This window comes from Panthera uncia, chromosome D4 (genome assembly GCF_023721935.1).
Source record: "Panthera uncia isolate 11264 chromosome D4, Puncia_PCG_1.0, whole genome shotgun sequence".
Taxonomy (NCBI): domain Eukaryota; kingdom Metazoa; phylum Chordata; class Mammalia; order Carnivora; family Felidae; genus Panthera; species Panthera uncia.
In genome coordinates, this window is record NC_064807.1 from 43,215,087 (window position 1) to 43,239,366 (window position 24,280).

Consider the following 24,280-nt stretch of genomic DNA (forward strand, 5'->3'; position numbering starts at 1 on the left):
TTTCTCTGGAAAGAACTGAGGACTGGAGAAAACTGGGAGGTTGATGGAGGAGGAAGACTTCTTTTTTTAATCATAGCCTTTTGAATATTTTAAGTTAAAAAGAATCACGATGAATTATTTTTCAAAATAATGAAATAGAGTAGTTCCAAACCTGTTTATGGTTCTCATGACCCGCCTTTACGTGTATTCACTCCTTTAGTCCTTACAACAACCTTATGAAGCAGACATCCTGATTTTACAAATGAGGAAACGGAGGTACAGAGGGGTTAAGTAACTTGTCCAAGGTCACACAGCTGGTAAATGCAGAGCTGGGATCTAGACCCACAGAGTTTGGCTCGGGAGTCTGTCCTCTTAATTACTACACAATACTGCTTTGCAAAAAATAAATACGCTCAGTTGCCTGCTCATAATCAAGTTGGGGCAGATAAAATGGTTTTCTGCTCTCATATGGCCCTTCAGGATGATGGGGTGGAAAAGATGGTGGCTCAAAATAACCAAGATATGATCTTAAACCCATGGGGCTTCAGAAGACTTTGAAATTTTGTGAATATCAGGTCAAAAGACTGACTTTGGCCACCTTGCTCAATCTTGTGAGTTTTAGTAGCTACTATGTGCCAGTACTCCACTAGAGTTTGGGGGGGGAAGCTAGTGAATTAAATAGAGTTCCTGTTCTCCAGAAATTTACTGCATCCTCGGGGAGAGAGGGAGTAAACAAACAGTCACACAAGTTATAATGTGAGCAATAAAGAAAAGTGAAAGGGTGTGTCAAGAGATGAGGAGGCCCTGCTGAAGAATGGGCAGGGAAAGTGGAAGAGAGTGGGAGAAGGAAAAGTATTCTGGGTGGGGGGAACAGCCTATGCGGAGACACCAAGGGAGGAAAGAAGCACCTGATTGGAGAGAGAAAGGCCCCTGTGGCTAAAGCAAAGGGAGTCAAACCGAGTTCGGAGAAAGAGGCATATCACACACACCATGATAAGCATTTCACAATTGTTCCAAGAGCCGTGGGAAGCCACTGCAGGTTATAAGCAGGAGTGACATAATTTGATTTACTTTGTAAGAGGATTATTGGGGGGCGCTGTGTGAATAATACACAGAGGACGAGGCAATGAGGCAGTGGAAAGCCAGTTAGGAAGTCTCTGCAGGAATCCAGGTAAGTGACGAGGATAGTTTGGAATCAAGAGCTGGCAGAGAGAGTAGATAAATTTGAGATCTACTTGGTGGTATGATAGGTTATGAAATTAGAATAATAACGTTGGCCACGAAGTGTAATTATGAAGTGTAAATTCACTGGGGTGAAAATGCTCTGTCAACTGTAAGGTGCTAGACAGAAACAACTACTACCATAGATGAAGAAACCAAGTACTAGAGAGACTCTAACTTGCCCAACGTCACACAACTGCTTAGTGGCTGGGAGGAAGTTGGCCGGCCATCGCTTCATTCCCTTCTCCGGGGTAGTGGGAGGGATCCAAGAGAAGGAAGAGAAGGCTAGTGACCACGTGTAATTCCATTGTCTAGTGGGCCTCTGGGTAAAGAGAGTAATGATACTTAGGATGCCCCTCGCTAAAGATTACCTCTAGCCAACAGGACTCAGGATCTATGAAGCAGGGCTCCTTACAGAATATCATATCAGCTATGCAACTCTCTGTGGGAATAAAATGGAGATGTTTCCTAATAAAAATGCTCTGTAGTAAGAGGTGACCCCATGATCCTCACCTATTATTCTGGGTGAGACGTGTGTATTTAGTGAGGGAAGAAAGGGCCTAGGGAGCCATTCTTGAGGTCCCCCGAATTTTTTCCTTCATCTGAATCTCTTATGACTTGCACCCCTAAAATTATTCAGCAAAGCTTTATATTAAGAGATCTGATTTATGTGACATGATTTGACAATCTCATCCCATGTGTCCCAGACGCTATTCTTCCAATGATCCCCATGTAACATGTTAGCCCCCATGTAACATCAGGCCCAATTATAAGGTATGGAGGTGAAGGGAGAACAGACTAGCTTACGTTTGAATCCCTTGTTAGCAGCCTAACTCTGATTTATTTAACACTTAAGACAGCTACATACTGGAAAATTAATTTTTTTAGGATAGTTATGCAAGTTAAGAAACACAATGGATCTGCCTTCATTGTGAACGAGTAAAACTTGAAGAAAACGATACCGGATTCTTTGTGATGGTTCATATGATTACCCTAGGAGATGAACCAGGCCTTTTAGGTCCCCAGTGACTGGTCAAAGGGAATCAAACTGGTGCTAAGCATTTACCTTCGAGAAGGCTCTTTGGATGGTCACCAACCACCCTCCAACTGCCAAAGAATCAGGACAATATTAACGTTCTACAGTGAACATCATTCCCCAAACTATTCACGACCCTACTAAGCATGGAGTTCTCTTCTCTCTCTCTCTCTCTCTCTCTATTTGTTATTTAAAAACAATTTGAAAGTTTATTTTTGAGACAGAGAGAGAGGGTGAGCATGCAGAGGAGGGGCAGAGAGAGAGGGGGACAGATGTCTGAAGTGGGTTCTGTGCTGACAGCAAAGAGGCCGATGTGGGGCTCGAGTTCACGAACTTGAGCTGAAGTCGGACACTTCACCAACTGAGCCACCCAGGCGTCCCCTTCTCTCTCTTTTTCAAAATACACCATTAATCTTCATATACAACTACATTTTGGAACTTAGGAGGGATGATGAAAGAGCACTGTCACTCTAGCTGGAAGGGAGAGAAGCCTTTTTGTCTTCTCTTCCTCATAACAAACTATTTATGCTGGAGGCATCAAAAGAGAATCAGTACACAGACCCCGGATCCTACTCCTGGTACAAAACTCTCCAATTGTGAACGGAGCATTGCAGATAAAGCATGCCAAGGGGCCAGGGCTTCCTCTGGCAGATGTTCCACACGAGGACACTGGCAGGCTTATGTGATGGAAGCATAAACATGTTTCTGAAGAGAAACCTTTTCACATCGCCTTTACCCCCCACCGAGCTCCCAGACTAAACGCCTGACATTTACCTTCAGCGAGTGGGTCAAGGGTGTGAATCATGAGCTGGAAGATGCTGTTCCTCATGAGGCTGTTATGGAGGGAGGCAGAACTTCCACCTCGCTGGAGACGTGGCTTAGCCTGAGCAGAGAAACCAGACAAAGACGCTGTTAGTTCTCAGCAACTACAGGCAAGTGTATTACAGGTCAGATCTCATTTGGTCTGGTGGGCACCCATTGATGTCACATGATCACACACCACTGGATGAGAGATTTTCAAAGTACATTTCAAATCTTGCTTTCTCACATCCTAAGGGAATCAACTGCTACATGTTTTGCGGGGTGGGGGAGGGGAGCTTAGTAAATGCCAGTCGGTGCGCTACGTGCTTCACATCCATCACTTTATCTCAATCTCCAAATGAGCCCCGTGAACTAGCTGCGGTCATTATTCCCTGTAGACAGATGAGGAAACTTCGTCTCAGAGAAGTGAAATGAGGTGCCCAAGTCACACAGACAAAAATCAGAGAATAGAGAAATGGATCTCGGGTTTGCTTCTCTCAAAATTTATTTGACCCAGTGGATGATCCTTAAAATGTTCGGACCGTGCACCCCATCCATAACATTTTTGAGTATGCTTATATTTACGCATCTCTGTCTCTATATCCACACACACTAAAATATGAGTCTGTCTAGCATAAGACATTTGCAAAAGTAGAAATTATGAAGAATATAGAAAGTAAATGATAGAGCAGCTAATATTTTCTCCTTACTCCCCAAAGGAACACTTTGCAGATCTCCTGGGACACCTCATCTCTACCCTGAGGTCCACAGCCTATGGTGTGTATTAAGTGAGATTTGAAGAGAAAGAACCTCTTATTGAGTCCACAGAAAAACTTCCTGACGTCCAAGGGAGGCTCCTTTTGCATAAACTACTAGTGTGAGTTTTTGGCTAATTAAATGAAACTGACAGGTAAGAGAGGAAGAAAGAACTTCTAGAGATGAGGTTACTTACAAACTCTTTTCATGGCATCTTCAAAAGCAAACAGTCTAAAAAAAGAAGCCCTAAACCGTCTGGATTTGATAGATTTTTTTATCCTGACTAGGAACCGCTTTCTCCTCCTTTGGTTGAGTCTGTGCTAGTTCTCACGGGGAAAGAGACTTAAGAAGTAGCTGAACTTTACAGGCAGCTGGATTTAAGAGGGAGGGAGGTAATGTGGTATGAGGGAATTAATTGCTTTTTGAACTTCTGATGCAAAATCTCAACATAAAATTTTTCTGGGGCCAGGTAAAAATAAAATGCGATTTCCTACAGTCTCCCAACCATCTCTACATTACAGGGTTTTCCAATATATACCATCACACTCAAGACTCACAAGGGGGCTTTCCAAGAAGAGTCCCACAAGGGACTTCACAATCAAATACATTTGGCAAGTGCTGCCTCCTAGACCAAGCCACCATTAGTATTTTAAGATACACACTGGACCGCTAAATGTAACACTAAGGAAATCTGGTTCACTCCGTTGTCTTGGACAGCACCCATAGGTCTCTTATTTTGTAGAATACTTACTAACAATCATGGTCCACACACTGGTAGACAAACATGGAACCCACAGTAACTTGAAGTATGGGTAAAGTGCCAGGGTAAGATGCATGGAGAAATCTGAATTTCTTAGTGTGATTTTATTGTCATTGATATTCTACGGAAATCGTATTCTGAACTCTTGACTGAAGAAGAATCAGAGGGGATTACTGATGTCTCAATTGTGAACCAGATCATGAGCTCCTCAAAGGAAGAGATTGGGTCTATATCTCTAGCCCAGTACCAGATCTGGTATATCCTATGGGCTCTCAACGAATCTCATAAGTCTTTGCTCTGAGCCCTACAGGAGAAAGGATGGGGTCATATGTATCTTTATTACTAGTCTTTTCAGTCTTAAAAATCTGTAACGTTTCTTAATGCATTGTGTTATTTGATTCAGATGATTAAGGTTCAGAGAATTTGGGGGGCAAGGTTAAGAGGCTCGAATAGAGTTGAAATGTAATCACTGACAGCTGGACACAAAACTCTGAAGGTCATTTCCTTGCCATGTTGCACATTACAGAATGTGATGTGTTAATTGGATAGGAACTGGTAAATGTGTTTGTTGCTAATAATTTGTCATAACCACCGTTACTATGCTTGCTCTAGGAAACTAGAAGAACTTTGCTGTGGAGATCATTAGCGAAGGGTTCTATCTACAGAAGAACGTAAAGCATTCTTTGGGGTATTATGTATATATTAAATACATAGGTCTCATGCAGCATTTCTTTTGATGGAACCAAAAGAAATTTCTAGCCAAAAATTAGGTGCATGCAGATACACAAAGAAAATAGATATCAAGCATTAGATCCCACACTGTCCCCAAATATCAGCTCAACATCCCCGGGGATGCAATTTGGAAATATTTCACTCTTTCAACTCCTATAAAAGTTTACGCCAAATGAAAGAGAGAACTCTAACGCTTTGAAATCTAGTCCCAGAAATAATTTGAACATCAGTGAATATCAGAATACAGCTGACACGAATTATAGGACTGAGTATACACATATACCAGCAGATTAAGCCGTTTAAGTATCCCAAGGGGGAGAATGGTTTGTTGAGCACATGAGCCCTCCTCCTCCCTCCCCTGCCCCACACTCTCCACAGGCACACAAACAGGTACAGACACAGCCACTGCTTCCTACCGGTAGAGCCGGCTCATCCTTGTCCCTGGCTGTGGACGACTGCGTAAGAGAAAAAGGCAAAAACAAAAGACAAATAAATAAATGATGAATCACACAGAGGTTTTACATTTAATGACAAGCATCAGTATAAGGAAAGATTGGTTCTTTCTGCTTCTGGGAAGGAATGAACCAACACAGGGGGCCAACAGGTATAGATTACTAGCCAATATATAATGTTTTATTTAGGCACATGGCACATTCTCCTGAACACTCAAAGTTGAATGGCCAACCCAAGTGCCCAGCAACTGAGGGCAGTTCAATCAATTATGGCCCATCCATGCAGTGGAATTACCACGTGGTCATTAAAACAAATGAGGTAAGGGGCGCCTGGGTGGCGCAGTCGGTTAAGCGTCCGACTTCAGCCAGGTCACGATCTCGCGGTCCGTGAGTTCGAGCCCCGCGTCAGGCTCTGGGCTGATGGCTCGGAGCCTGGAGCCTGTTTCCGATTCTGTGTCTCCCTCTCTCTCTGCCCCTCCCCCGTTCATGCTCTGTCTCTCTCTGTCCCAAAAATAAATTAAAAAAAACAAAAAAAACAAAAAAAAAACGTTGAAAAGAAAAAAAAAAAACAAATGAGGTAAGTACACTTGTATGGACATGCAAAAATATCTAAGATATACTGTTCAAGTGAAAACAATTAAAATCTTATTTTTCATCTCATGTTATGAAGGAAAATAAATTAACAATACTTTAGCATATGTAAAGAAAAAAATTTCTGTAAGAATCATACCAAACCTTTGCCAGTGGTTATTGTTGGGGGTTGGGATCACAAGGAAGAATGTTTTTCCAAGTACTTTGGAGGGCATCCACATTCAACCACCCCATATAGGGTAAATAAAATAAAGGCTGAAGAAGTTAGGTCACCGGATTAAAGACTAAGATCGTCGCACGCAGAATTCAGATACTACACTTTCTCTGCCTCCCTCACTTCAAGTTTGTCATTCTAAAAATGGAAATATTTGTCAAGTCAAGAAAAGTCGACTGAAACACAAGGGCACCTGAGGGCCTAGTCATCTGTTAGGAGAGAATGCAACTCCAACAAAGGGACATTAGAGTTCTAACATGACCCAACTGGATGGCTTTGCTTTGTCAATTTAATATGCACACTCCTTCAGCAGAACCAGGGCACTATCCTGTGATATTTCTAATGATATACAGGTGCTCTGTGACCTTCATGCTTGGACCACCTCCTTTGCCCCTATACCTCAACTATGGGTGCATACAGCAGGAACAACCCAGAGCTCTACTCCTGGTCTAGTTTCTGGTCCTCCCCATCAGTGTCTTTGGTAATTTATGTCTTCATGAATAATCAATCACATGCAGAGAAGACTACACAATGCAGAGCTGTTCTGGAAACTTCACAAACCCTAGGCTCTCCTTTTTAGTCCTACCACACATGTCTGTATGTAAGGATGTTCAGATGCTCCCATTTCCCACCTAAAATATACATTTCCATGTAAAAAACTGGAAAGGATTCTTATAATTTCATATTTCAAGTTATTGGCTATGTGTAATTCATTTAATTATGATTGGCACGTTTGAAATCTTGGAACATGAGAAACTGAATCCATAATTTGTTTTCACATATAATGTAATTTTAAGAAGACTAAATTTCGCACTTAATGAAGTTGATATTAAATATGTGCAGACATTCAATTAAACATTTAATATTCTTATAGAAAACTTTTTTTAGATTTTAGAGTCAATACCAACATATATGTTTTTCTTCTGGTTCCAAACATTTTTGTAGGCCCTTGAAGAGCTTGTATGTCTCAGGCCCAGACAGAACTGTTTTCCACTGGTGATAATTTTTGGGCACAGCCCTTGGGCATTCTAAATTTGCCATAACCCCCTGATTTGGGGCTCTCTCTCAGAGACTTCTCTAAAAATACGAGTAAGAAACTATTGCTGATTCCCTAGTCCCCAGGAACATGCTTGGAGATTGATGTGGACCTGGAATTTGTCTTTGATTTCCCTTTTTGCTCTGAAGGCACTGTATGATCCCGCTTCTCTCTGGTAGGTCCTTTCATTTTCTCTTCTTCTACATCAGACAGCTCAACAAATGGCCCCACATTCCACAGAACATTCCCCCAGGGAAGTTATCCAGTGCAGCAAGCTCAGCCTTTGGACATACACTGAGATGAACTGTCAGAGCACGCCTTTTCAGTTAGCAAATTTACACCTTGTGGCTAAATGGCAGACAAATAATTAGGAGCTGGAATGGATACCACAGTGACACTTCAGAACATGAAGGGACAGGATGAAATGCAGCAAAGAACAGGGTGGTCTTTATAAGAGCAAAACCATAACCAGCTAAGGGTGTGCCTTAAAAAAATATATATTTAAAGAAAATATTTGAGGAAGGAAAAAAGATCAAGCCTGTCTTTTGGTCTGAAAGGGAGAAAATATATCTGCCCCACTGACTTCCTTTTTCTCTCACAAGCAAGACGGGTCACAAGACACAATAAATGGAAAGAAAATGCCTAAGTACATAGATTCTACAAAGAAAAAACTGGTTGCAGAGAAAGGTCTGAAATCCTTTACAAAGTCTCCCACTGTTGAATGTCAGCCGAAGTTGACATCATTAGTTTTCTTTGAAGTGTAACTTGAGGACATGAATATACATCAGGTTACCGCATGTATATTTAGGAATATATATAAATGGCAACCGAAGCCATTAAGACACCCCTCCACTTTCCTTTTATGTAGCCCTGTTGCAAAAGAGATGGAAAATGAGTCGTGTGATGATAACTGCTCATTTTTAGGGGCTCACCTACATCAACTGGTAAACCCTCATGCTCACCTGACTTGGCCTCACTTTCACTGCATGGTGAAGCAGTGGTGCTGATTATGTTAGGAGTTCATTTTTAAATGGGTTTTAATTACACCGGAAGTAACTGGTGAAGACAACAAAGGAATGATCCAAACGTGTATAGCCGATGCTTATAGGCCTGCAGTGTTTCTAACCACTGAATTATTTAGCTCACTATCTGGGCTTGAGGTTGACCGCGGTGTTGTGAATTTATTTTCAGGGCCACTGAACCCCCGACCACTTTATTTTAACCCATCATATATGACAGAAGACAGCTTCTTCAAATGAAGACTCATGGGACTTCGGGGATTAATCTTGGCCTTCTTCTTATGCATTTTTGCTTTTGCATGCCCTTGACTTTAAACACACCAACATATCGCACATTTGGCCTGTAGCAATTTGAAAGCCCAACCCCTGGTGGTCAGCTGAAAGGCTGTGCTGGCCACGGGAAAAATTTGTTAAGTCTATTGGGAACATATACGGAAATTCTTGAGGAATATTTAAAAGAATTCATAAACTGCATCTCCCAGGGTCACAGGTTGGAGGTGTGGTGCACCAACACAGACCTGCTTCTTCATTCATGAAAGCAGGACATCCACCAGGCCAGGATATAAGGGATACATCTTTTACTTAAAAGAAAGTATTCATAATTCAACCCTTTATTTAATGTAAGCTGGCCTCCTCCTTAATCACTGCAAGTAACTGAGTAATTGAACAACTGGAATGATGCCATTAATATCTGTTATTCTCTCCGGCAGAAACCCCAATTCTATATTGGAATTTTGCTATTTGATAGGTGCTTTGAAAGGGACCCCCCCCCCCCATTATAAAACCATTAGCCCACTCAGGATGTATTTTTAGCACTATAACTCATTCATAAATCCTTAAGTTGTCTTTCTTCCTTTGATCCCCCGGAAACCACTGGTTGAGAGATGATTTCCTTGACTACAATGTGTTTGATTTGACTTTATACAGAGCTTCCCCCCAGATACAGGCCCCCACCTCCACCGCAGACACATCAACATCAGGCAAATATGACAGTTTAGCTGCGTCATAGCCACACAGCCTATGCGTCACTCGCATGATCAAATGGGTCGCTGGGAAGATTTCACATGCCAAAAGACAACTGTGTAAAATAAGGGGTGACTTCTCTGGACAGTGGCATGCCATCAGATATAGAAAGATAAGCAATTATTCACAACAGTCAAGTAACATCCATAAACTTCTGCCACTATAATCTCTCACTAGATCCTGAGAAATGCACCAGAATTTATTGTGCCAAGGACCAAGAAGCACTGTAAAGTCCATAAAAAAAATTTTAAAGTACCATTATTTTGTCATAAACGTCACCTAAAACATAGATGCCTGTGATTAGAAATACTGATCCAATATTTAATTGACATTAGTTTGATGTCTTGGAATTTAGAAAGGTTGGGTGGAGGGGAAAGATGGAAAGATGGATTTTCATTAAGAAATTAACAAGGAAGTGTGAAATACTGTCTCCTTTTTCTTTCAACATATTCAGCTGTAACAATAACTTTCTTTTTTTAAAAAAAAATTAATGCTTATTTATTTTTGAGAGAGACAGAGAGACAGAGTGTGAGCACGGGAGGGCAGAGAGAGAGGGAGATACAGAATCCAGAGTAAGCTCCAGGCTCTGAGCTGTCAGCACAGAGCCTGATGTGGGGCTTGAACCCACGAATCACAAGATCATGACCTGAGCCGAATTTGGACGCTAAACTGAATGAGCCAACCAGGTGCCCCTCAAAACCTCTCTTCTGGAAAGAGATGAACCTCAACGTCTATGGGAAGACTGGAAGGTACCCTTCAGAAGTCTCGAAACTGAAAATCTAAAAGGAAAGAAATCTTACCACTTAATCAGATGCACAATCATCACTGTCCCCTTCCCTTTTCAGTCTTAGCACACTACCTAAGACATTAAGGAGGGAGGGATCAAATAAATCCCTAAAAAAAGAAATACTAAGAGATTTAAGTTCAAATAACTTCTACCATTGGTTGCTGGGTAATTATTCTACTATCTCTGCCCATTAGGGAAGTAAGAATCTCAAAGGTTAGTGAAATATTGGAGGTGGCAGCCCAGGACACAGAAATAACCCGCTTCACAACTCTGGTTTAAAGAAACACATTGGGATGGAGAGAAAGGGTGGAAATTAAGTAAAAAGTGTGGCAACAGAAGCTCACATCTTGGAGCAAAGCCTTTTGATGGTTTGTTTAATTCCCATGATCATGAAATATTTGGGACAGTAGGAAAAAATTTCAGAAGAATAGGTACGGCCCAAAATGGAGAGAGTGAAAATGAAATTGTTTAGTGACAGTTAAGGAACAGCATTTTGCCTTTTAAATAGTCGTCATAAGAGAAGAAAAAAATGCAGGATGAGTAGTAGCATCTTATAGTTGTTAAGAATATGGAATTCAGGACCACACTTCCCAGATTCATTTTCCTATTTTTGTCATTTATTAGCAGTGTGCCCTTGGACAAGTTACTTAATCTCTCTATGCTTTAGTTTCCTCCTCTGTAAAGTAGGGATACAAGGAGTAACTATTTCGGAATGTTGTAAGGGTTAAATGGATTAATACATGTAAAGTGATTAGACCAGTGCTTGGTACATAGTAAGCACTATGGATTAGCTCCATCATCATTACAATACATATTAGGAGTCAGAAGGGAGAATAACGGCAAATTAGAAGACAAAAGCATGCCCAAGGTTGTGAACTGGATTAGAGAACCAAGTGGCTTCTGGGAAGGGTAAAATTCCACTTTTCAGGATGGAGGGAGGTGATTTGTGTAGGACACTGCAGGGTGGTTGGCTGGGCATATTCTGGGTTGGCAGCTGAGTGAGGAGGAGGTGACACGACAGATTATACTTCCTTGAGTTGGCTCCAGACCATGTCCCTGTCCCACGAATTGGCGTAGTCTGAAGGATATAGGATTGGCAAGGCTATGCCGGCATTTCATATCCCATATACCTTAGTGGTATAGTGGGCCTGGTTTTGATCAGGAAGCTCTGGAGGCTGGAAAATTCAGAGAAGGCAGAACCCAAGCCTGAACTAAAAGACCCCTCCACACCCCGGGAACTCGGCAAGTTTCTGTTGAACATTTGAAGTTGCTTGTGAGAAGGAAAAGGAAAATATCTGGATCAGAACCATAAATTCAATTTCTGCTGGAGCCCTTTCTCATTAGGTAACATTCTGGACTACAAGTTCACAAATCCAGGAAGCCAGGCAGTGCAGGAATGATCTGTGAACATGTCCAGTATGAGCACCTCTCACATCTGTTGAAAGTCATGGTTTGGATAAAGAATGAAACGAGGTCCCAGTCAAAGCTTGAAAAAACCTTATCCCATGAGAGGGCAGTTGCTCATAACAGGTGAGATGGGGCATTTGTTGTGATCTACTCTAAAATTGTTAGAAAATACAATTAAGGAATTTCCAGTAAGGCCCGGGGACAGGGGATCTTCATGATGCAGAATTGCATTATAACTGATCAGTTGAAATCTACACAATTGCATATTATCAGCGTTTCCAAACTTTACTGATCATATATACCATTACCAAAAAATTCTGAGCAGGTATCATATATGTAATGTGAATGTCTATCATCTATCTATCCATCCATCGTCTATTTCATTTATATACTACTGTCAAACATTATATAAACATAGACTGGTTTCTTATCTCTCTTTTTAAGAAAATAATCTTACTTATAAAGTTGGTACAAAGAAGACAGTAATCCTCACTTTATAAATGGAGAGAGCTCAGTGGGAAGTTCCTCCGCCTATTTCTGCACTCAGGTTACTAAGCACCTTTGTTAATTCACTTAATTTGGGAATTAACAACCCAGTGCCACTGACATCTCTCATTCCCCCCAACCCCAAATCCAGATGTTGTTGATATACTTTGTTGTATCGCTTGAGCAATTCTCACAACTGCTAACGAATCATTTCGATATGCCAGTCGAACACAATCTGTTAGTGGTATTCTGCTTTAGTCACACATTTCCTTTGACTAGTAAACAACCCCCAATGCACCCCCATATTAAGTCTGGATTGCCTTACTTCTTTGAAGGAAGGAGTGTCTAAGATGATGTGAATTTTAAGGAGAAGTCCAACAAATCACAGACTGGTCTGCCACAAATCAAACAGATTGCAGTCATAATGGATAACATTTATTGAAAGTTCAATATGTGCCAAGTGCTTTATGTATAAATATCTCATTGAACCCCCCGAATAAGTATTATAGCCATTCTGCAACCTTTAGTAAGTAAGGACCCTGAGGCTGATGGAAGTTGGATAATTTGTCCAAGGCCACAGACCTAGTAAGTGGCAGAGTTGGGATGTGAATTCAGACAGCTGGGCTCCAGAGCCTAAGTGCTGGAGAAACAAGAAAGTGGAATTTTCCCTGCAGTGGCCTGCGGGAAGGAGACTGGAGGCACTAGACTCCAAATACAATAAAAAGTTTATGTAAATTAAAAGCTATTTATGAGCTCTGACTTCCAACGGAGGCAAGAAAATAGTATTGCCAAGTGATTGATTTGAACACAAAATGACAGATTTTATTTGTGCTTGTTTGGTACAAAAAGTTGATGCCTGGGAATGCAGAAAGAATAGAGGTTATTTTCTTATCTTTGTCTCTCCCAGCATTATTATTTAGACTCACCTATTAATTGTCATGAATTTTCAACATTGGTTTTGTCTCTTGAAGGTCATGGAGGCACTTTTTATGACCTTCACAATAGCACAGGTTTGAGTAACTCTGCAAATTAGTTTATCCATATATCAGGTTGACTTGTATCAAGGACTTTATAGCTCAGCAGTAGGTGGGAAAAGTGGGGTCCTCTTGTGGTCCCATTTATCACTGTGGATGTATGATACTAGTTTATATTTAGTTTATTTGGAAGCACGGTGTCCCCAGTGTTCAATTTATTGCTGTCACTTGAAGGACCAGTGCTGTTTGTTTCAAGAAAAGAGCAATGAAAAAAAATTAATCATGATTCCAGTGCCTGAAGCATCAATGAGAGACTCTGAATAGCAAGTTTTGAATTAAAAAATTCTGTCATTTAACAGTACTTATTTGATAATATTTATTGGACACTTACTATATGCCAGGCATTCTTCCAGGTTCTAGGGACACCGAGGTGACAAAAAAAATCTCGGTCCTCATGGAGCTAACATCCCAGAATACGTTGTTATGAAATTAGACAGAAAGGACAGCAGTTAGATCACTTAAAATTAAGTGGTATATGTAAGGATGTACCTAAGTGAATTAACGGTGGTCTGGCCATAACTTTTACAATCAACTTTACGATTAATTTATTAATCATGCATTTAACCTGCATTCTGGTTTGAAGAGAAGCTAGCAAAAACTATGAAGAATATAAAGAACACGATTCTGTCTATAAAATTATAAACCCAACAGATGGAAAGGGCACTAGATATTTAAAGTGCATCTTGAAAGCAATAAAACTGGAAGTCTGATTAATTTTTGGCAATATTATTGGCAACAAAGTTTCTTAAAAAAAACTTTCACATTTTTAAGATAAAAAAAAAAGAAACTCTGAACTCTAAGGAGAACAGAAGACTATAATTTGAATGTAACTCTGTGATTTGGGTATATGTAACTTTTCTCTTTTATGATCTCCTAGGTATTGTGTAACCTCATTAATACAACTTACTGATTCTCGACCACATTTTAACTTGTGATCCTGGAAATTTCACTGGCACCATGCTAGCACCTGGTTCCTACAGGACTTGATATAATTTCCATATGTGCAGAAAACGAGAGATGCCAGATTTGCTGAACTTGGTTTTGGAATTCCCAGGAAGCAAATGTGTATCATGTAAATCCAACTTAAATAGTTACTAATACAAATGAAAATGTAATTAAGCTGTGGGAAAACAACAAAGGGCACAAATATGAAGTATATAATATTCTCTGTCGAAAATGTACTGATATTGAGAATTGGTCCCATTTCTTGACCTGCTGTCCTGTTCCCATGAGAGCCCAGGATGGAGCTCAGATCGTTCATGTCATGGAGGTGGGACAGCAATGGCGGTCCCTTGGAACACTGCTTGGCTATATCTATATTCCATTCACCCTCTGTCTATCTCCCTATCTTCTCCCTAGTTCATTCTTTTATATTATTTGTCTCATTTCTCTCTTTCCTGTTACTGAACACCCTTCAGATGGCAGAGACCACTTTTTATTTCCATTTTATATTATTCTACAGTACCTAGCATAGTGGTGCTAGATTCTCAGTAAGTGCATGTTTAATAATAAATAGGTGAGATTAGATATATTTTTAAATTAGCGTATATGCTCAAATATAAGAAAGTTGGAGGCAAATGGCTTCTTTTCAGCCCAACACTGAACTATGTCACTTTTCTCTTACTTGATACGGCTAATGACTCACTGTCTCCTGACTCCTCCCCTCCCATGTATCTGAGACGTATGCTCTGACCAGACCTGTATTTCCTCATTCTTGTGGAAATGTAACAATATAAAACCTCCGCTCTTTGAACTCCTGTTTTAGAAATGGCATTTCACAGTTATTCTGCATTGCCAGTGTTTGCCATTTTGTCTGCTTGGTTGAGATTGTAACCTTCTTGAACACAGGCGTCTTAACAACATTGGACATTGATGTCTTGATTGGCAGTTACAGAGAGATGGGTCTAGAGCTTTGCAAGGGAGGTGGATGCTCAAAAAGGTGGGAAAGTCACTCCGAGGCAGAAAAGAGTAGAGGAGCTTGGATCCAGTGTTGAGGCTTAGGCCATGGTCAGCAGAAACAATTTTGACTAGTACAGAGGGCCATCAATGAACAATTCTTTGGCTTAGTCCCTGGGACCATGTGCCTAGACACTACTGCATGGGTCCTTTAACCTGAGAGAGCCAGTCTTCCTTCTGGTAGCCTAACACAGATGGACCTGTAATACCAGTGGCAGAGGACAAGGTGGTAGTGATCCCTTTTAGCCGGAAGTGCAAGTATTGATTGGAACAAGGCCATCGTGTAATAAGTGGACAAAATGGCATTAAAGAACAGTTCTATTGGGCACCAACCATGATACACCTGAGCACCCTGGAAAAGTAGAGTGCATGGTAAGGACTAGGAGTCCCAACAACGGGTTTGACGTGAAGGTGCTTAAATTCTCAATCATCCCCCTAAGACCGATGCAATCTAGGGAAGTGAGAATCACACTGAGGTTCAAGGTTATCCTCAACATCTTCTCAGCTCACTTATCTTTCCTACCCAGAAGGCAGTCCTGGCAAATCACTATTTTAGCTATTTTATTTGTGTCCCAACCCTGGATATGACCAAGTTATTTCCTCTTGCTCCATTTGCCACATAGCTTCCTTCATCTTCAAAATCACTCTTTCGTTCCTTCTTCGACACATGCTTCATGAGCACCTTATTTATATGTGCTAAACTAGTCTAGGTATGGCGATACAACAGTGAACAGCACAGCCCAAATCCTTGCTCTCATGGAACTTATATTCTAGTTTAAATCTCTCTTCTCAGACCTAGTCTTCCAATCAAGTAGCAACAGCAGAGTTAATATATAAAATCCCTGCTGACTTTTGCTGAGCACTAACCACACTTGAGATACTGTGCTAAATGCTCATCATCACAATCCTAAGTGGTAGGAAGTAATAGGAAGCACTTAAAAAAACCTTTTCAATTTGAAATAATCACAGATTAACAGGTAGTTGCAAAAAAAAAAAATGTGCAGGGAGGGCCTATGCACCCTTTAGCTGGGCTCCCCCCCGAGATAACATTTCACATTAACTACAGTACAATCTCACATCCAAGAAGCTGACATTGGTAGAATCTATAGAGTTCATTCAGATTTCACCAGTTATATGTCCACTTACTTGTGACTGTGTATGGTGTGCGTGTCACCCTAGGCAATTTAATCACATGTATAGCTTCATGTGACCACCACTGCATTTAAGATATGTAACTGTATCATTACCACAAGCTTCCCATATGCTACCCCTTTATATCTATATCCATCCCCTCTCCTCATCCCTAACCCCCATAACCAAGATCTGGTATTCATCTAAGTTATTTTATGACTATTACATAAGTGGAGTCATGCAGTATGTTATCCTTTTGAGACTGGCTTTTTCCACTGAGTACAACTTCCTTGAGGCTCATCCAAGCTGTTGCATGTATCGATAGTTTAGTCCTTTTTCACTGTTGAGTGGTATTCTGTGGTATGGATGTACCACATCCACCCACTGAAGGACCTTTGGATGGTTTCCGGTGTGGGGCTATTGTGAATAAAGCTGCTAGGAACATTGATGTACAGATTTCTGCATAAAAATAAGTTTAATTTCTCTGGGATATATGCCCAAGAATACAACTGCTGGGTCGCAAGACCATTTTTAGTTTTAGAAAGAACTATTTTCCAGAGTGGCTATACCATTTTATAGTCCCACAATATATGTATGAGTGCTTAAGCTCTTTTGCATTCTTGCCAGCCCTTGGTATTATCATCATTTATTTCAGCCATTCTAATAGGTACATTGGTATCCCATTGTGATTTTAATGGGCATTTCCCTAATGGCTTATGATGTTGAACACTTTTCATGTATTTACTTGCTGGATTCAAGGCATCACTCACTTTGCTTTCCCTAAGTAAGGATAAAACATCCTCTGAATTCACCTTCCATGAAGGATAGAAGGGAATTTATTCAGAAAATGGAAGCCATCTAATCTTCATTAAACTATTTAAGGAAATCTAGAGCTCTAATTATTAGCTTTTCTTTGAATAAGAAGTACATGATTTTAAAAGTAAACTGTATTTTTCTAGTGTCATGCATCCTTCTAATCATATAAAAACAAAGTATAAACAGAAAGATGAAACAGGTCTGACATTAAGTGAAGATAGTGCTCTATTTTTGCTGATGAAATTATAATGGACTGATGATGTTGGAAGGTTCAGGCCTTAAAATAAAATTTCTGGTTCCAGATAGTGACTGTGGTCTCCTAGGGCATATCTTATCTGTTATCTGTCAATAGCATCACGGAAATTGTGTACTTTTGGAAACAGATGCAGCCTTGCAGTAACAGAAATGGTAAAGATACGTTCTGGGAATCTGAACTGCATTACAGTCAAATAGGGTCAGGAGCTATAGATATTATGGTTAGCACCATCTTCTTGGCCAAATATTCAGCACTATTTTCAGTACTGGAATTAAAAATCTGTTGCAGAATTAGGGGACAGTGACATGGGGAGTATCCTGTTGAAGAAGCTTTCTTTGTAACTACTGCTGGCTCTGAAGCCTTGGTGTTAACCATTGGGAACTTCTCAAAATTGTTCTGTGTACTTCAGTTTGTATCAGGTCCTACTACCTGAGCGTATTGCCCAGATAGCATCTTAAATGCTAATAATAATAATATAATGTCGTATAATGTATAATATGTCATTGCTGAAAGTTTATCATTTACTAAATTATAGTACTGTCATTGGACATCTTTGGGCAGGATTCTAAATCACAGTGAAAAATATACTGGACCTAAGGGAAAATGATGCTCAACTGAATGAAGAAAATCCAGTCTGAAAGTAAAAGACTGTGCTTATGGTAACATTTTTCTCAAAATAATGTGTCTATTCTCCAAGTTTTAATAATAAAAAGTTCAAACAAGAGTTTGAAGAATAATACAGTGAATAGCCATAGTCCCAACACTTAGATTCAATAATTTTTAACAGTTTCTGTATTTCCTTTATCTATATCTCTAATTTTCTGAGTCATTTTAAAGTAATGTGAAGATGTCATGCATTCTTCACCCTTACACATCTCACATGCTATCTTCTGACGATATGGGCATTCTTCTACATAATAATACCATGTGCTCGTGCATTTGTATGTATGTCATAGGTGACATTGCTTTAACAGGTTAACACCGTGTAATGGGTTTTTCGAGAACATGATCAAATAGGTTTGTATTTACACTTTTGTCCCCAAAGTTAGTCATTAAGTATATGTGAAACAAAATATTTACGTTATGTCAATCAGCGAAAGATAAACACCATATGATTTCACTCATATGTGGAATTTAAGAAACAAAACAAGTGAGCAAAGGAAAAAGAGAGAGAGAGAGAGAGAGAGAGAGAGAGAGAGAAACAAACCAAGAAACAGACTCTTAACTATAGAGAACAAACTGATGGCTACCAGAGGAGAGGCGGGTGGAGGCATGGGTGAAATAGGTGACGGGGATTAAGGAGGGCACTTGTCGTGATGGGCACTGAGTGATGTACGGAAGTGCCAAATCACTACATTGGACACCTGAGACTAATATAGCACTGTATGTTAGCTATACCGGAATTGAAAGAAAAACCTAATTAAAAAACATCCATTTTATTTGCTAAGATTTCCTTCCCTTCCCTACTCAGGTCAACAATCATTTGGTTCATTAAACAAAAAAGTTGCTCCAGACACAGTGCTCCTTTCCTGCCTGCGTTAGCTTACTGCTGAACAATACTAGCCATACAGACCTCCATAAATACAAACTAGTTAATGCGGGAATGTGGGGTCCACAGTCTAGATTGAGGAGGGGAGTTTGTGAAATGCCTGAAATGGTAAACTTTTGTGTATGTATCCATTTTCAGGGGTAGGGAGAAGAGCATCCACTGTGGCCATCAGATTCTCAAAAGTGCAACCCTAAAAAAAGGTTAAGAACCATTGATTTAATGCTTTCAAAATGCTTACCCTTTGGAAGCTGGGAGATATTATTACCAAGGGCATAAATTATCAACTGCTAACTGACAGAAAGGAGGAATTTCAAAAAGACTCATCTATTCTATCCAATCGACAGCCTGGTGCCACTGAACTGGGTTCTGGCACAGAGCTAGAGCAGACGGCAGCACGAAGCATATTACACACACTGACAAGTTCCCAATTAGTTCAAAGTCTTCAGGAAAATGATCTGAATGTCACTGCAGATGGCCTAACTCTATTCGGTGGGCAGAGTCCAGGCAGAGTGCCAGAGGCCCACTCTGGAGATCAGGCCCCTACCTTGCCCGGACTGTGTCTGTTCCCAACGTAGCCCCTCTCCAGGCTCTGGTGGCCTTTAGGGAGGTTTCCGACTGTGACTGAGCTCACCTTGAAGAAACGCAGAAGGGGAAGCAGAAAAACCCAAAATAAACAAGTGAGAAAAAGGAAAAGCGTCTCCAGATACCTGGACGTTTTAAAAACGGGTGAACTTTCTTGCAAATGCCAAAGGGAACAAAACAAGGGTATGAAGAAGCACCAGGTGCTGTGCTTAGTATTCTTACATGGCTGTCTCACAGCATTAGCAGAAGTAGCAGGACCTCCTTAGCATCTCTGTTTCATAGCCGGAAACAAGTGAAGCTCAGAGAAGTGTAGCAATTGGATGGGGGTAAGGACAGCTAGTTACTCAGCCAGCTGGGGTGAGACCCCTGTCTGTTGAATGCACATTTTGTTGTTTTGTAAATATTCACTCGGGTGAGGGAGGATAGGTATGGAATGCACAATGAAAAAGAACAACAAACAAGTGACATCGGCTCACATGTGGGGTCATTTGCTTACTGCGCTTTATTTTGAGCTAGCTTCTGTTGAAAAATGCATGGTGAGAGACAAATCAATAGCACTTAGCATCTGAACCACTTGATTTAAATGCATTATCTCATTTAATATTAGAGGTCCATAAGCATTACCAATCTCATTTTACTGCCGAGAAAGTAGCCTGGAGAGGCCGAGTGAAGAGCCCAAGGCTACAGATACAGTACTTGATAAAGTTGGGGCTCACACCCAAAACTGGCCCAGGAGCCAGTGTTCTCCTTCTCTGTAGGCTTGAGGCTATGGACCAGGTGGGATCAGGACACATGTTAACACCTGGGAGGGCACCAACTTTGAGGCCACCAGAGAACACTTAGTTGAATGAGAAAAGGTTACTTTCTTTCTCAAATGAACCCTTGGTTTATCCAATAAACACATTCTTGAGAAGTTTTATAGAAAACCGAGTTTTAGCAAATTGAATTGATCTTTACTGCCAATGGGTATCCATTAGGCAGATGATTCTAATATGTTCTGTTTACCCACACTGGACATCCACAAATCAGCATTTAAACTTCCTGGGATACGGGGTGGCTGGGTGGCTCAGTTGGTTAAATGTCTAACTTTGGCTCAGGTCATGATCTTGTGGTCTGTGAGTTACAGCCCCATGTCAGGCTCTGTGCTGACAGCTCAGAGCCTGGAGCCTGCTTTGGATGCTGTGTCTCCCTCTCTCTCTGTGCACCAGCTACCACGCACCCACCCCCCCCGCCCCCTGCTCACTCTCTCTCTCCCTCCCAAAAACAAATAAATATAAAAAAATAAACATCCTGAGATACCTCAAGGAGTCTCTATTTTTTTTTATAATGGGATAATTATTTCCCAGTGAGTTAGATTTTGATATTTGCATTCTGACATTAAGTATTAAGAACAAAAATAATTAAGAAAATAAGTAATGGGAAACCTCACTAAAATGGAGTCAAGAGATAGGCAGGGGGAGCTCTCATAGTCAATTGCAGACCCAACAGGAACACATGAACTTGATGTTACATGGACTTGACCTTGCACGTGGATACTATTCTACTATTCCAGCTGGAGGAAGAGACGCATTCCTTACCTCCCCCTGCCACCCTTGCTCCCCGCTCCCTGCCACCCACCAATAGCTCAGCCGATGAAAAGCCACCATACTTTGAACTCCCAGTTTACTCCAGTGGATTTTTAGTTTATAACAAGCCTTCCCAAATCACCCCTTTTCTCCTCAAAAAAGTGTACCTCTCCTTTGTTCCTCAGATTTGCCTACTATTTTGCTGCAGGTTGTTTGTCCCAGAATGCAATTCTCTCATTCTTGAATAAACCCATCTTTTGTTGGCAAAATAACTGGCAGTTTTTATTTTTAAGGATAACACAGGGTATGGTTCAAGAGGATAAAGCAATGGAAAGACACTATAGAATAATGAAAGTGCTTTAAACAGCCCTGGCTTTGCCAATTACTAGTTGTGAGGCCTCCAGCCGGTTACTAAAGGGCTGTACGCCTCAATTCCTATACCGTAATATGTAGATGACAGCTCTCTCAGAGGGTACTGTTTAATTATCAAATTAAGTAAGATCATACATGTAAAATTCCTGGATCCCTACTGGCACTTAAAAAACATACGTGAGAATAGGAAATAATAAGAATCTACAATTGAAACAATTCGATATCTAAACTCAGAAGATGTCAGTCTGGTTGGGATTCCTGCCTCGAACAAATACTGAATCTCTCAGAAACTTTGGGCAAGAGTTTCAACCTCCTATAACCATCGAGAACTGGGCAAGTCAGTCATTATCATCCCAGATAAGTGAGAATGTGATCTGCTTCAATTTTTCCATTTTCTCATCAGACAGTCACCATTTTGCATTTGCAGGTGGTTTTAGCAACATAAAAATTCTCTCCCACGCCTCTCCCATGATAACGTTGTTAAAAAAATCACAAGGTGAAGCCGCTATACTATATAGGTAAATGAGTAGGCTTTCCAATTTTATTAATTGTGGTAGTTTGTTTGCAAAATGATTACAACTATCCTCCTCCCTGTATCCAGGTACCTCTGCAACAGTGACTTTGTAGTTTCCTCCCATCAGAAGGTGGAGTTTATTTCCCTTCCCCTTGATCTGAGCTAGTCTTACGACTTGGTTTGGCCAATAGAATGTATTAGAAGTGACAATGTGCCAGTTTCCAGCCTAGACCTTAAGGGACCGTGCATGCATCCAGATGTTCCCTTGGAATTCTGCACAGCCACCATGTGAACAAGTCCAGCCTCGCCTGCTAGCTGTCCCCTGTCATGCCAGCCATCACCCAGTCAGATGACAGAAATTGCAAGTGAGTGTATGTGTGTGGTACGCACTCAGGTGTTTTTCTCACCCATGGTCTTGTTTGGACATGTGGGTCACACTGACAATATCTGGATAACTAACTTCCAGTTGTAATGACGACAACATTTCTCATTAGTGGATTCTCAAATCTCAAATAGGGAAACTGAGATAGACACATTTCCTGTAATATTAGAGCTGCACTGAGAGTCAATAGCTTTTAGGCCCTGCTAAATCTACTTATCCACAGTTACTCACTGAGGAAGCAAATCAACCTTTAAAATATAAGGCATAGTAATGAAGGAAGCGGCGGGGGGGGGGGCGGGGGAGGCTAAGAGAAAGAAAATAGCTCTTGTTAACTTGGAAAACCTACGAATATTTATTCTATTAACCAAACCTCAAACCATACGCACTGTTAAAAATCTGTTTGGGAATGGATTTCTAAGATCCTTCATGCTTCAATATAATAACTGGATAAAAAACTTAGCTGAATGAAGAACTTTAAGCTGCCTGAAGAAATTAGTTACCGGTTGAGAACGTGGTAAATAAGAAAAATCTCTCTGTTGGAGAAGTCACAAAAAATTATGATCGTAACATATTTAAGCAGTCAAAAAGCATTATGTCTTATGCAACTTTAATCTGCCTGGAACCTTTCCATGAAAGCATCATCAGTTTTATCTAAAAATGGCTCTCCTGCTGTTATTAATCCATGGGACTTGCTGAGCACTCACTGCATAAGTAGGGTCAGATCTATTTGGAAAATAAGGAGTTGAATATTCACCTTTTTAGGTGGTGAAGTTGGGTGCCTTTCTGTATTGTTGGGCGACACATCTTCAGATGTCTTGGGTTTATCTTAGGTCGCTTAAACATTTTTAAAAACTTAAACTAATACTTGGGGTTTTGACCACAAAAGCAATACACGTTCATTTGGACAGCGCGGGTCTTGACAGGGGGTTTGCAGAACCAGGACAAGGGTGAGGAAAATGGCTCATTTACCTCATGCACAAAAATTTTAGGAGGCACCAGAAAACTCAGTAATATAAAGGATATAAAGGCAATGTTTCAAAAATCAAAGTTAATGCCCAAATTCCATGACTAACAGAAGATCAAGATTTTAAGTAAAGACAGGCTTTGATCCTGTATCTGCCTGACCCTTTCTCGCTTACCTTACCTGGATCCTGGCCCTGGTTCCAATAAAACTCCATTTATAAAAACAAGCAGCTGAAATCATATGTATTTGTCTTCTCTGACTTATTTTGCTTAGCACATAAGACACTTTAGCTCCATCCACTTTGTTGCAAATGGCAAGACTTCATTCTTTTTTATAGCTGAGTAATACTCATATGTGGAATTGAAGAAACAAAACATATGAACAAAGGGTAATTAAAAAAGGAGAGAGAGAGAGGGAGGAGAAGCAAACCATAAAACAGACTCAACTATAGAGAACAAACTGAGGGTTGATGGAGGAAAGTGGGTGGGGGATGGGCTAGATGGGTGATGGGTATTAAGGAGGGCACTTGGTGAGATGAGCACCGTGTGTTGTATATAAGTGATGAATCACAAATTCTACTTCTGAAACTAATAATAATAATGTGTTAACTAACTAGAATTTAAATAAAAACTCGAAACAAACAAACCAACAAACCACCAAGCAGCTGGCCCATGGACTGTGGTTTGCCAACCTGATTTTTAAAATACCACATTAAAATATTACTTATCTTGATTACTGAGATTTTGGGTGCCCCCTTCAATTTTGTGCCCCACTCACCTCACCCTGTTCCAGCCCTGGGAGTTTGGATTTTGTCCCAGGTTCACATGATAAGCCAACGAAGGTTTTCAAGCAAGTGACT

General features: G+C 40.6%; 1 protein-coding gene across 3 annotated transcripts in view; it reads right to left on the reverse strand.

Annotated features, from left to right (window-relative positions):
* The window catches only part of SLC24A2 (solute carrier family 24 member 2), a 242,052-nt gene that overhangs the window by 86,317 nt on the left and 131,455 nt on the right, over window positions 1-24,280 (reverse strand). For all 3 annotated transcript variants that reach the window (XM_049635150.1, XM_049635159.1, XM_049635166.1), the window contains exons 3-4: window positions 5,702-5,740; window positions 3,011-3,119 (exon numbers count right to left, since the gene is read on the reverse strand). In XM_049635150.1, coding sequence (XP_049491107.1) covers window positions 3,011-3,119; window positions 5,702-5,740 — 148 coding nt within the window. The remainder of the gene's footprint in view (window positions 1-3,010; window positions 3,120-5,701; window positions 5,741-24,280) is intronic.